We start from the raw sequence: 13,307 nt of genomic DNA, 5'->3' as shown, positions 1-13,307 counted from the left end.
TCATGGGCTATCTTTTGAAGACTGACTGACATGAACATTTTTATCTTAACAACATAACTGTTGCATTTCTGTATTTTATGTTCAGCTTGTAAGAACGTACCAGGTGACCTGATCCTCTTAGCTGACAGCTCTGAGAGTATCACTAATGAAGACTACCTGCAGATGAAGGACTTCATCAAATCTGTTATTAATAAGGCAAAGGTTGGACAAGATCAGGTCCATGTTGGTGTGATGCAGTACAGCAGCAACAATAGACTGGTGTTTGATCTGAGTCAGTACTACAGCAAAGAGGAGATGTTTGGAGCTATTGATAGAATGACGCATATGAAAGAAGGCACAAAGACAGGAGCGGCCATTGCAGCAGTGTCACAGTACTTTGATGAAGCCAATGGAGGGCGCCCTCACCTGTGGAGGAAGCTGGTGGTGATAACAGATGGTGTATCCAATGACCCAGTGAAAGTCCCCGCTGAAAGGCTGAGGGCCAAAGGAGTGAAGATCTATGGTATTGGAGTGGGCAGGGTGAATAGCACTCAGCTAAAGGAGATCACTGCTTCATCAGATAGAGTCTTCATTAAACGCAACTTCGATGCTCTGGAGGAACTGGTGGGCCAGATTGCACTGGACCTCTGTGATCCCGACAGAGGTACAGTTGTCTCATTTTCTTCCATATGTTATGTTTTTATGTCTCAAGTTATCACCATTATTCTTGATATTTTGACTTTAATATTGCATCTTTTATTTTGTTTTCATCTCGTCATTTGTTTTCGTCTTGACACTAGAGCTCCATTATCAATGTTTCAACCATATTTTGTGAAATGGAAATTACTTAAAAAAAAAAAAAAAAAAAAAACACGTGCTGTAAGTGGTTGATGACCATCACCTTCACGTAATCCACACTATCCTGCCGTCACCGTGGCTTCTTGGGGAATAAAGGCACACTGAAAGTTTGGTTCTTCCTTTCAAAGTGGATGGATAGATTGTTTTAATTAATCCCATTTTATTCATTTTTGTTCTTTGTCAGATTGCAAGAAGATACAGGAAGCAGACATTATCTTCTTGGTGGATGGTTCCACGAGTATAAATGATGATCAGTTCCAGAGCATGTTGAAGTTCATGGAGTCAGTAGTGAATGACAGTAGTGTTGGTGAGACCTTGACTCGCTTCGGGGTCATTACCTTTGCTACTGATGTCAGTTCCCAGTTTACTCTAAACAAGTATTACTCCAAGCACAGTGTTCTTAAAGCAGTAAGGGACCTAAAACCACCAGGAGGAGACACATACACCAGTAAGGCCTTAAAGTATTCAGTGCAGTACTTTGGCAGTAAATATGGTGGACGGGCAGCACAAAAAGTGCCTCAGATTCTTATGGTGATCACCGATGGTGCTGCCACTGACCCCGCTGGACTGAAGTCATCATCTGACGAACTGCGAAAGCATGGAGTCAAAGTGTTCAGTATTGGGGTGTTTGAAGCAAACAGAGAAGAACTGCTGACGATGGCTGGTGACGACCCATCCAAAGTCTTCTCTGTGACTAATTTTAAGGACCTGGAAACTCTGTACCAAGTAATTTCCCCTGAGTTATGTGATGCTGTCGATGGTAAGAGGTGGCATGACTTTACATTATAAATTTATCCTGTTAAACCTTGAAGACCTAAGCATGGTTTCAAACTGTGTCTAGGATACATAGACACTATGTATCCTAAGATCTTAAAGATAAAAACATGCAAACATTGCAACTTAGTCTTAAATAGGGCTGTACAATTTCCTGAATCACAAACACAACTGCAATATTAGCCTGTCCAATTGTAGAATCACAATGTTTGAGTTTATATACATAATTTGAATAAAAAATAGCAAATTTTTATGTTACTAATCTGTTCATGGCAGCATGGTGGTGCAGTATTTAGCACTGTTGCATAAACAGAACTCAAACTGTATTAACTTCTGGAGTTCAGTGTATAATTAACATTCTGATTACTCCCTTTAATTTGTTTTCCAGTGTGTAAAGTTGAGAAGGCTGATTTGGTCTTCCTGTTGGATCAGTCCTCCAGCATTAGTTCAGATGACTACACCATTATGCTCAACTTCACAGCTACAGTGGTAAAATCATTCAAGATTGGGCAGGACTTTGTGCATGTTGGAGTTGCACAGTTCAGTGATGATCCACAGGATGAGTTTTATCTCAATGAATACAACAACAAGGAAGAGATTGTCAAACACATCCTGAATATGAAGCACAGTGGAGGGGAAACCAACCTTGGAAAAGCCTTAAAAAGAATTGCAGACTATTTTACTCCGGCACACGGCAGTCGCACCTCCCCCACAATCCCTAAATATCTGGTGGTATTGTCAGATGGAAATTCTCAAGATGAAGTGGTGGACGCAGCCAATGATTTGAAGTCTATGGGGGTTGTAACATTTGCCATCGCTATTGGAGATGCAAACCCCGTGCAGCTGCAGCAAATCACTGGCAGCTCTGAGAGGCTGTTCACTGTGACATCCTTCAGTGGACTGCCAGACATTACACGCAAGGTCACTGACAAACTGTGTGAGCAAGATGAACCCGGTGAGTTCTCTTTAAATTTCATATAGTTTTAAAATGTTTGTGAATTTTTATTTTCACTGAATTTAGGCCTGGCCCTGTTCATGTGGAGGCCCTAAGCAAGACAAGTTGGGGGGGGCTCCCCATGTACCACACATCCATAACACAAAATAATTTCACTCTGAATTATGACACTAATTCATGTCAAAAGCTCACCAGCTATACATACCAATGTGTTGTATTTGAACACAGTGACAGTAAAACAATAACGACTGTTGTAACTAGAAGCACTCGGAGAGCGCAGACAAGGCAGATCAGTGGCCCCCCCACCCCTCCCACCCCTGATCATCACCAAAATTTAATCATTTGTTCCTTGTGCCAGTATCAACATTTCCTGAAATTTTCATCCAAATCCGTCCATAACTTTTTGAGTTATCTTGCACATGGACAGACAGACAAACCAATGCCGACAAAAACATAACCTCCTTGGCAGAGGTAAATATTGACTGACTTTGGTGCAAGAGGCTGGGGTTTGTATCCTGGTCAGGATGTTCCCAGTTTCTGATGCACTCACCTCCTGTCAGAAAGGCCATGAGGGGCTGGCGTACTGCAACTTGTGAAGTGGCAGGAGGTCGGCACATCTAAGACTTAAAAGGGTTAAAATCCCACTAGTTGTCTTACTCTGGGGTCCATGTAGCAGTGAAGCGGGCCTGGAGAGTTAGAGAAAGAGTAAAGTGTCTTCAGTTTTAGATTCACTTTCCACCACCCCCCACCCCCCACCCCACTCCAGCTCTGACATACGCAGACCACTAGCCCCCTTTTCTAACATAACATATTTACTGGACTGACAAAAATGCATTTGCCATTGTAGTGTTTAATACATATAAACAGTTGAAAGTGGTATTGACATGTCATCATGGAGATACTGCATCAGACTGTAGCCAACACTAAAAAGACAGTGCTCAAACACTCTACTGAGCTACCATGAAGCAGTTGTTGTCATTATGTGTTCATGGAAAAATGTATTTCACATTACCTTGAGAGAGTGGTTTCTTTTCTTCTTAAAGTTTTTTATTCTTATGTTTTTCGGCACCCGACGGGTATAGTCGTTTGGACATAGTAAAACCTCTTGCTGACTAATCGCTTGCCAGATCATCAACAAATTAAATGACAACCCCCTGGTGGCTGTGGGGCCCTAAGCAGTCGCTTAGTTCACTTAAAGTGCATCACACACTCCATACTAGGAACAGTAGGCTTGCCATATCAGGCATTCGGGGAACAAATGGCAGGTTGAGTGCCTTGCTCAAGGGCACATCAGCCAACAACTCTGCCACTCCAGGTAATCGACCCGGTGACCCATCGGTCAAAAGCCAACTCTCCAGCCATCTAGGCCATAGCTGCCCCTGTGTCATTGTCACAGTCAACATAGACAGTTATTGAAATCTTATTGCTAGTTTAGTTTTAGTCTAAAGCCTAGATTAGACCAAAGATTCCCAACCATTCGCATTACTCTGAAACATTCTGAAAACCTGTATACATAATAACACTGTTCCTTTGTGTCACTGCCAAAGCCAAAGACTGCACCATCGACATCGCCGTGGGCTTTGATATTTCTCAGAGAAGAGAATCTCCCGGCGAGGTGCTGGTCAGTGGTCACACCAAGCTGCAGACCCTCCTACCAGAGATCATCCACTATGTGTCCACAGTTCAGGGTATCAATGCTACTATCAAGACCAACATAGCTTTTGCAGTGGTGGGTCCTGATGGAAGCTTCTGGTACGACACAAACTTTGAGCCCTACACTGAGGAGGTGGTGAGGAAAGTAATAACTTGGCCAGTGACGCGGCCAACGTACCTCAACAGGGCCATGTTGACCACCTTCAAAGACATGTTCAAGACGAAATCGAGAGCTCAAGTGAAGGTGAAGTCCCACCTATTTTCATCTCTTCATTATGATTTTGTTTTACAGTCTCAATTAAACAGCTTATACAGGGCTATTTGAGCTAGTGTTATTAACCAATAATACCTAATGAAAACTTCCCAACACAATGAAAACCTGTCGCAATCTATAATGACAAAAAATATATGTATATATCGTGACTCAATGAAAACCTGGCTGGCATCACCCATAATAACCTGTCATGACCCAATGAAAACCTGTTATGATCCCTGACAACCCTATGAAAACCCCGAACAACATCATAGAAACATGTTACATTATGATCTTATAAAAACTCACAACAACCCAATGACAACCTCTCAAGACCCTTAACAATCCTATGAAAACCCACTGAAAAGCATAGCAATTTCATAAAAAAAAAACAAAAAAAACACAACAACCCATTATAAAAACCCATAATGACCAAATGCAAACTAATGTTGACCAATGAAAACACAAAACCCACTGATGAATTGCTAGGGGGCTTGTAGGTCCACCATAGGAAACATTAAAATTTGAGACATCGTTTACATAAAATTAAATTCGTACACACACATGCAGTTACTATTTTCATATTTTCCACATGCAGTGAAACCCATTCTAAATAACTGTATCACTCTAATCCAAATCAATTTAAGATGCAGATTTCATTCAAATTTGTTGTAATTCCTCTGCTTTTTGTTTCACTTGATTGGGATTTCAGCAAGATTTTTTCATGAATGGGTGTTGTAAATCATCTTTAGTGCTTCTTAGCGTCTTTGGTCCAGATTTCAGCCCAATTCCCTGAAACATAATCATCTGGTGAGTTTTTAAGAAACACACTGATAGTGACATTTAGCTACAGGAATTTATTAGAGAACTTTTTTGATGATTTGAAAAGTGAAAGGTTTTGAGTTCTGGGTGAGCTGGTCCTTTAAAATTTAGCACAGCAGTTTTCTTGCAGTCTTTCTTTTGTGGAAATATTTCCCTTTGACTATTAGCAAAGTTTATCTCAGTCAAGTCTTTTATGCGTTTATTTGAAATACTGTTGTTCACTTTCAACCATCAGGTTTTGCTGATCTTCTCAGATGGACCTGATGATGATATAATGAGCCTGAAGAATGAGTCTGAGCTGCTGCGACAGTCTGGTGAGAGAAAGTCAGAGTTATTTTTGGGATGTCCTGGTTATTTTTTAAGTATCTGTGTAACATTGTTGTTTATGTAGAACTCCATATGTCTCTGTTTGGTGTGCCGTATTCACTCTTCTCTGCAGTAAATGTGTTGGCTTTCTTCTTCAGGGGTCAGTGGTCTTCTCACCGTGGCTTTGGAGGATGTTCATGACCCTCATCAGCTGCAGTGGATTGAGTTCGGACGAGGGTTGGGATACGGGCTCCCTCTGAGTATCGGCATGTACAGCATCGGCAGCACTATCCTCAAACAGATTGTGAGATCCATCTACTGCTTTACGCACCAATACAATCCTGCTAAAGTGTCCATAATCTGTTATCTGCAGATTATGTCTCCAGTTAATCAATAAGTAATTTTATTGCTCAGGAAATTATAAAAGACTCTTATAATTGACCTCAGCCTCACACAACTCCCTCATCGATCCAATCACCAGTACACTCCAAAGATAATAAGTTTACAACCATGAGTATGGCATGAGTATAGTTTTGCAAAAAAGAATGGAGTAAAATTGTAGCGCTTCAGCCAAAGGCGTATCTATTAAACACAGAGTTGACGGGGGTGAATATTTATGCAATCTCATTTTACATTATTTTTCATTATTATACTTTGCAATAATTTTTATTATTTCGTAAGTTCTTGTAAAAAAAAAAAAAAAAAAAAAGCCTAGTTATATTGATCAGAATTCAAAATACTGATGTTCTTCAATGTTCATTGGATCTATGAAATGAAGAAACGTGGCAAATTTATAAATTCTTACATTTTATAAGACGAAAACCACACTAATTTTTGCTTTTTTGCTTAAAAATTGACTTTATTAAAATATAGCATATCGGTTTTGTCTTAGTCAGCTAATTGTTGCACCTCTAAACCTCATATTTACAAGTTCCACACTTACCTTTCCGATTTGTGAAGGATTATGCAAATTATGCTATTGCAGCTCCAATATCCGCTGTATGTGTACTTAGTCAAGGATCAACATGAAGCCAAACTGACACAGAGTTCAACCTGTTTCTTGACCTGTTACATTTATCTCTATTACTTAAGGAAGTAAAGTAAATGGAGCATTTAAAGAGATAAACACAGATCTAAGGTCTGTGTACACCAAGAACTATAATTGTAAGGTTTAAAAATAGTTTGTATTTTGGAACCACCTCAAAACTACAGCGATATGGACAGAGGTGCATTATTAATGGATCACTTTCAGAGAAATTTGATGAACAATAAAAACATGGACAACCAAACCATACATCTGAATATACTGTGAATCACATTAATATATCAGTAATTTATGATGAAAATGAACTGCAGCTGAGTTTCTGTCAGGATTATATTGGACTTTTTCAGGTACCTGAGGTAAAGACATTGTATTAGTTACTATGTATGTGTTGAAATGGGTCCTTTTGCTGTGTTGTATTTTGTGTGGTATCTGTCCATGTTGTCTATCATTTCATTTGTCATCATTTTGTTTCTGGAGCAAAACTACAAAACCATTTGATATTTTTTTCCAGCAAACTGCTTAAGAAACTACTCAGCTCCTCTGCTGTCATGGGCAAACTGAAAGAAAATGAGCTACTATCGAAAGCAAGTACTGTTTTTTGTAGAGGATAGGACTCTGATGGCTCTAGTTGTTTGCGTACATTTCCCTTACGTCTCCTACGTTTCCTACATTTGTACACAGTTTGTATTTACAACAGGTGATCAGAATCAGTTTGGGCTCAGACACACCTGGAGCTGCTGTTTTGGGACAATAACCATCGATCTGTTTTTATGTCATGTATTAACTTTTGGGTGAAGCTTTTATCTGACACCTCCTACTGTGAGATTAATGAATGCTTTCTCTGCAGGAAACCATGTCAGATCAGGAGTGCTGTGGTGTCTTCTGTAGATGTTCAGGATCTGATGGCCCCCGAGGAATTCCAGGCAAACCTGGATCAAAGGTAGCACAAAGCACAACATTAGAATAAACTCATGAGGTTTTACAATGCAATAATTTAAAGAAAAAAAGATGTCTCGTGTTTCCCCCTTTCTGAAAATGAGTCACCATTGTGACCCGATCAGAATGAAACTTGATTTTGTGCCTAATGAACATTCTTGACTATTTTACATCATCTTTTTACATTATCTTGAGCTGTCAAACCATCCATTGAAGGGGTTTGAGTTTGATAAGCTCAACTTTGTTTTCTGGACATAAATGAAAGCAAACCAATGAACAATTAACAGTTTTAATCTCTCCTTTTGGTTTTTCTTTTATTAAATTATGTGCATTTTCAGATAAACATATTTTTCTGGTTTGTCTGGTATATAAAATACTCTGTATGGAGATGTTTACAACCTGAGATCAGAAAAACCAGCCTGTCATAATACATTCAATGTTGAGTATAATTATCAGAACAATACGAACATTTAGTAGAAAAAACACGCTTCTTGTCAGAATTGTTATTTTTTTTACCCCACCCCTGAAGGGGAGGCAAGGGGTATTGTTTTTGGTTCAGTTTGTTTCTTTATTTACTAACACTCTAGCAGCAAAACTTGGTTGAATTCATACCAAATTGAGTTTATAGATTGCCAGTGACCCAGAATAGATCTGATTGCATTTAAGGAAAAGTAGGTCAAAGTTCAATTTTTTTATGAATTACAAAAATTAAATAAATAATTCCCATTTACTTATAACAGACGAAATTTCAAATGTCTGTAGCAGCAAAACTGTTGGTTGAATTCATACCAAATTGGGTTTATAGATTGCCAGTGACCCAGAATAGATGTCATTACATTTTGGGAAAAGTAGGTCAAAGTTCAAATTTCTTATGAATTTTTAAATCTATTTTCTCCCATTTACTTATAATGGGCGGATTTTCAAATGTCTATAAAAACATCAATTTTGTTTCAATTTACTTCAAACTTGGCACATATATAGAGGCAACTGATATGCTGACATTAGCACATGCATAGACATGATGACATCAGTTGAATCGATGCTGCAATACATGCGAGGGGCTGGGTTTGTTGTGCCTGGCACCACTTGTTTTCTAATGTATCTCATGGCCTAGTCTTTTGGGAACAGATGCTATAGAATACCCAGTTTATGATCCTGAGAAGCATTTCGATAATGTTTGTTGTCTGCTGTGATTTAGGAAATTGTTGTACATGTGGTCTTCAAATGTAGAAAGTTTAATTTACATGCAATTGTTTACAGACGTTTTATTGGTTCTTTAAAAGAACCAGTCAAGTAAAAGAACTTCTTTTACTTGATGTTCATGCAGCTGAACTGAAGTGTTTGATAAACAGGGCATTCCAGGACTGAAAGGTCGGCAGGGTTTCCCAGGAGAAGAGGGAACAATGGTAAGTGCTTCTTCATTCCGTTTACACCCAGTGTTTACACATTTTGTCATCAGTTTATACCATCTATGGTCACTATGGGAAGATTTTTTAATGAGCTAAATATTCAGTTGTGTTAAATGTCTTAAGTTTGAATTTGATAAAAGATAATGAAATAACTGACTTAATTTCCTGGTTAAAATGTGACTAAATTATTTTTTAAAAAGTGCGCAGTGAATCAATCTGCTGTTAAAAAATGTCCCATTCATTCCCCGTAGAAGACAATAGAAGTCGATCAAACCCACCCTCTTTGGAGCCACATTACTTCATACTTCAACATAGGAACATGGTTGGAGCTTCTAATGGGTCACCAGACTTTAATGTGTCAGTTACTATTTGGATATCTAGTCCAAGATTTATGAAATCAGAGTTTAAGTCTGATGCTTTTTGTGTCAATTTTTGATTGTATAATGGATGCTCACTTTTTTAAATCACTGTCTTTCACAAAATTTACACTAAAAATGTATGTCGACATGTAAAAACATTTTGGTGGTTTGAGGAACTGTGATTGGACTTAAAAGCCTCTGTTTTAGTGTGTCCATGAAGATAAATCTCAGTTTTTTGTTGTCTGTGATTCAATGATAATGGTGAGAACTATCAAAAAAGAGCGGGAATCACCATAACAACCATGCAGAAAGTGGCGGGAATCATTGCAGCAGTGATAGATAAAGTGGCTAGAATTACCATTGCAACCACACCTGGCAGAGTACTCCCCTATCTGTTAAACAAATCATTTTCCCTTTAACTAATAATTGTAACTAAGACATTTTATGAATGAAGGGCTGAATATAAAACAGGTTCAGCATTTATACAAGTCTGTTTCTACAAAATATTCTTAATTGAGCTGGATTTGAATTGTCTTTTTTTTCACTCTTTTACTCACTAAGTTTAACTGTGATACGATGGAAATGTGTTTGCGGTGGCCTGCTGTCATCTGGACCCCCATCTGGACTGTGTTTGTGTGTTTCAGGGTGATAGAGGACCACCAGGACCTGACGGACCTAAAGGTATCCAGGGCTGTCCTGGAGTCAGAGGCTTCAAGGTACAGTATGACTCAGATCTGTAAGGAACACCTGATAGTTGTGTAGTTTTGTAGAAGGACCACGTTTGTGATCCTCAGCTGAATTGGTTTGTACAATCACAAACCTACAGTGGATTCATGGTTCTCAGTTTTATTTTTATATCAGAAAAGTGAACATAAATAACCTCTCACAGTAGTGATGGGTCATGCTCATAAGAGTCGGATCTGAGAGCTGATGCTTTGTAGTGAATTAGAAGATAAGTGACAAAAGTAAAAAAAAAAAAAAAAAAAAAAAAAAAAAAAAAAAGCAGTATCTGGCTGCAGTTTAAAGACATTGGAAATTACAGAGCAATGTTCCTTCACTGTAAAATGAAAATCACTGTAAGAACAGGTTCTACCACAAACAGACACTTCAGAATGGTCTGGTTCTGTTTTAGGTCTGTTCCTGTTCTGGGTCTGTTCTGCGGAGTTGTTTGTTGTGTTTTGTTAATTTGTTTGTTTGTAATTAAAGGTTTTATTAAAATATTAAACAAAAGTAAGAATGCTTTTGTGAAAGAATAAATGCACAAAATGAGGCAGTTAAAAGGCTTCTCATAAAAACACTGAATGCCAACTACACTTCATAATTGCTAAGTTAGGCTAAAACATTAAGTTAAAAATAATACTAATTACGAGCTGTTTGGAAGTCAAAAGAGCCGACTCTTCTTTGGGAGCCGAGTCAAAAGACCCGGCTCTCTCAGAATAGCTGAACTTCCCATCACAGTCCATTTTACTGTGACTTAAAAACATTACGAGAAACTTTTATTTATTGGAATTTAATCGACTGGGTCAAATAATTCCTGGTAATCTGCATGGTTTGTGTTTTCACCGCACCTTAAAGTTCTGGGAAATGCATTCAAATCAGGTTTGGTTGTTTCGAGTCACCAACTCAAAGTCCTGCTGAGTTTTCTGGAGCATATTTTGTAAATACTCAGATGGACAGATGATTGAAACTTGCGGCATTGTACCCATGGTGCCATTGTACGATAGCACCCTCCTGTGGTGCAACAGCTGCATTGCACCCGTACGCCCTCCCATGCTGCAACATCGGGACAAACATCTGGACACGCATCGGACACAGAACGTCCATTATAGTAGGATGCATTTTTAGGAGTGAGCTGAATATACTCAGAAGAATGACTATCCACTCAAAAATCGTTTTCAGCACATGGACCTAGTTGTCTGTCTTCTCGTAGCTTCTATTCTTTTGCTCCATTTTTCAAATAATCAAAACACAAATAAAGTAAAGCTTTAAATGGAATAAATAAGTTTGCAGATGCTCACTGGCTTAAACATGGTGGATATAAGTGCGGAATGTTGCACGTGTGATCCACCAATCAGCTTTCTTCAGCACATAGCCCCGCCTCCCAGAATTCTGGGGAATCGAAACAGTCCTTCCCCCCCATTAGGAACTTTTTGAGGTTAAGTTAGGGGTTGGGGGAAAGTTTTTTACCAGGTCACTTAGTTTTTTTCAAAATCCAGGGTAAAGTTATAGTTCCCAGTGGAAAAAGGGCTTTTGAGTTTGTTTTAGATGCTGAAGTGGATTTGTTTGAGCTGTTTTGATTTGGATAAAGGCATTTTATTTGTTGTTTTAGTTGGGTTTTCTTTAGTTTTAGGGTTAGTCTGAGTTGCCCAGGTTTTATGAGGAAAACACTGATTTATAGAAGCTGAGAACTGACTAATATGAAATATTTACTGAACCATTCCTTAACCTATTCAGACCCAAACATCCACTAATGACCAAAAGCATCTGCTGATCTAAACTGTTTAATACATGTTGATCCACTAATCCTATCAATACATGTAAATAATTGGTGTAAAATACAGTTTGTCATCTTTTCATGGGCATCAGATATGATCCATTTGGACATTCAGAGGCTCCGTAGCAAACATGGAAACACCGTCATCTTCTACAACATTGATTCACCAGTAAAACCCATGGAGTTGGATCAATAACAGTGGATGGAGACACTTCTTTTACCTTCTGTGTTTGATGTCTTCACTGCAAAAGTCACTTTTTCTTGAGTTTTCTCTGTTTTTGATATAATAACCCTCAACCTTAATCTAAGCTTTTATAAACATCTATATGATCAGTGAATTAAATATAGGAAAATACCTGATTTTCACTGAAAAACCACAAAATGCAGAGGATAATATTATAATAAATAGCAATAAATCACTTAATAAAAGTAAAATATAAAAAAATATATATTTTGGAACTGCTTCAAAAGTAGGACTATGTCTTTATGGGTTAATAAGGGTCCATATTGTGCAAAGACATTTTCTTTTGGGGGGGTTCAGCATGAACCAATAACAGAGAAAAAACAAAACCAGCTGATTTTACCTGACATTCTGTTTAATTTAGTTCAAGGTGCAGTGTACCTTGGAGTTATTCAACTGTTTGAAAAAACGTTGCTTTCATTATTATTTCAGTTAACGTAATACATTTTCACAGTTAATTTTAGTCCCAGTTTTCATGAACAAGATGGTCAGAGATATTTGAGAACAGGAGGAAACATGTTTTCAATGGTTTCCAGTTATGTGGATAGAGTGTTAATAGTGTTCTTTGTTTGTGCAGGGCTACCGTGGGAGGTCAGGCAACATGGTGAGTCATCGGTCCTTCTGAACATATGATTATGTGCAAACTTACATATGTCAAGTGTTGCAGTTAAATGCAAATATTTAGTTTGGAAACATCTGACAGCTGATTCTCCTCTAACGCTGCAGGGAGAAGATGGAGAGGACGGACTGGATGGAGTGGGTGGGGAACAGGTCTGTGCATACACAAGTCACAATATTTAGAATTAAACGATTTATTTTAACACACAAAGATGCATTTAAATGCCATTAGTGTGCAGGTCTCACTTGCATTGTAAATAGAAAAGCATTATTAGAAGTTTCAAATCCTTGATATCTAATTTTCAAAGGGGCCCTTCACAGAAAAATGCAGAAAATAAATTAAGCACCCTTAAAAAAAAACACTGTAAAAAATAAAAGTGTGAAGATGTTTGAAATAAACAGTACATGAAGCTTTTCAACAAGACTGTGTGTATATATCAGATAAGACACTTAATATTGTTTCTACTTATAAATATTTGGTTTTACTATATAATCAATGCAGTGAAAAACAAAACAACCAAAACAAAAAAAAGCAAGTCAAGATAGTTGCTGGAAAAACAAAATGCATCTTAAATCATTCTAGTTTAATTTGTAAATATTTACGA

At 38.0% G+C, this 13,307-nt stretch overlaps 1 protein-coding gene across 1 annotated transcript in view; it reads left to right on the top strand.

Annotated features, from left to right (window-relative positions):
• LOC115434845 (collagen alpha-6(VI) chain-like) overlaps window positions 1–13,307 on the top strand; it is a 56,762-nt gene that overhangs the window by 13,102 nt on the left and 30,353 nt on the right. Inside the window, exons 7-17 of the mRNA XM_030156966.1 lie at window positions 86–643; window positions 1,022–1,597; window positions 2,000–2,566; window positions 4,114–4,463; window positions 5,530–5,608; window positions 5,759–5,904; window positions 7,493–7,585; window positions 8,934–8,987; window positions 9,994–10,065; window positions 12,662–12,688; window positions 12,811–12,855. Coding sequence (XP_030012826.1) covers window positions 86–643; window positions 1,022–1,597; window positions 2,000–2,566; window positions 4,114–4,463; window positions 5,530–5,608; window positions 5,759–5,904; window positions 7,493–7,585; window positions 8,934–8,987; window positions 9,994–10,065; window positions 12,662–12,688; window positions 12,811–12,855 — 2,567 coding nt within the window. The remainder of the gene's footprint in view (window positions 1–85; window positions 644–1,021; window positions 1,598–1,999; window positions 2,567–4,113; window positions 4,464–5,529; window positions 5,609–5,758; window positions 5,905–7,492; window positions 7,586–8,933; window positions 8,988–9,993; window positions 10,066–12,661; window positions 12,689–12,810; window positions 12,856–13,307) is intronic.

Source organism: Sphaeramia orbicularis, chromosome 16 (assembly GCF_902148855.1).
Source record: "Sphaeramia orbicularis chromosome 16, fSphaOr1.1, whole genome shotgun sequence".
NCBI lineage: Eukaryota > Metazoa > Chordata > Actinopteri > Kurtiformes > Apogonidae > Sphaeramia > Sphaeramia orbicularis.
This window is presented reverse-complemented; position numbering and strand designations above follow the sequence as displayed.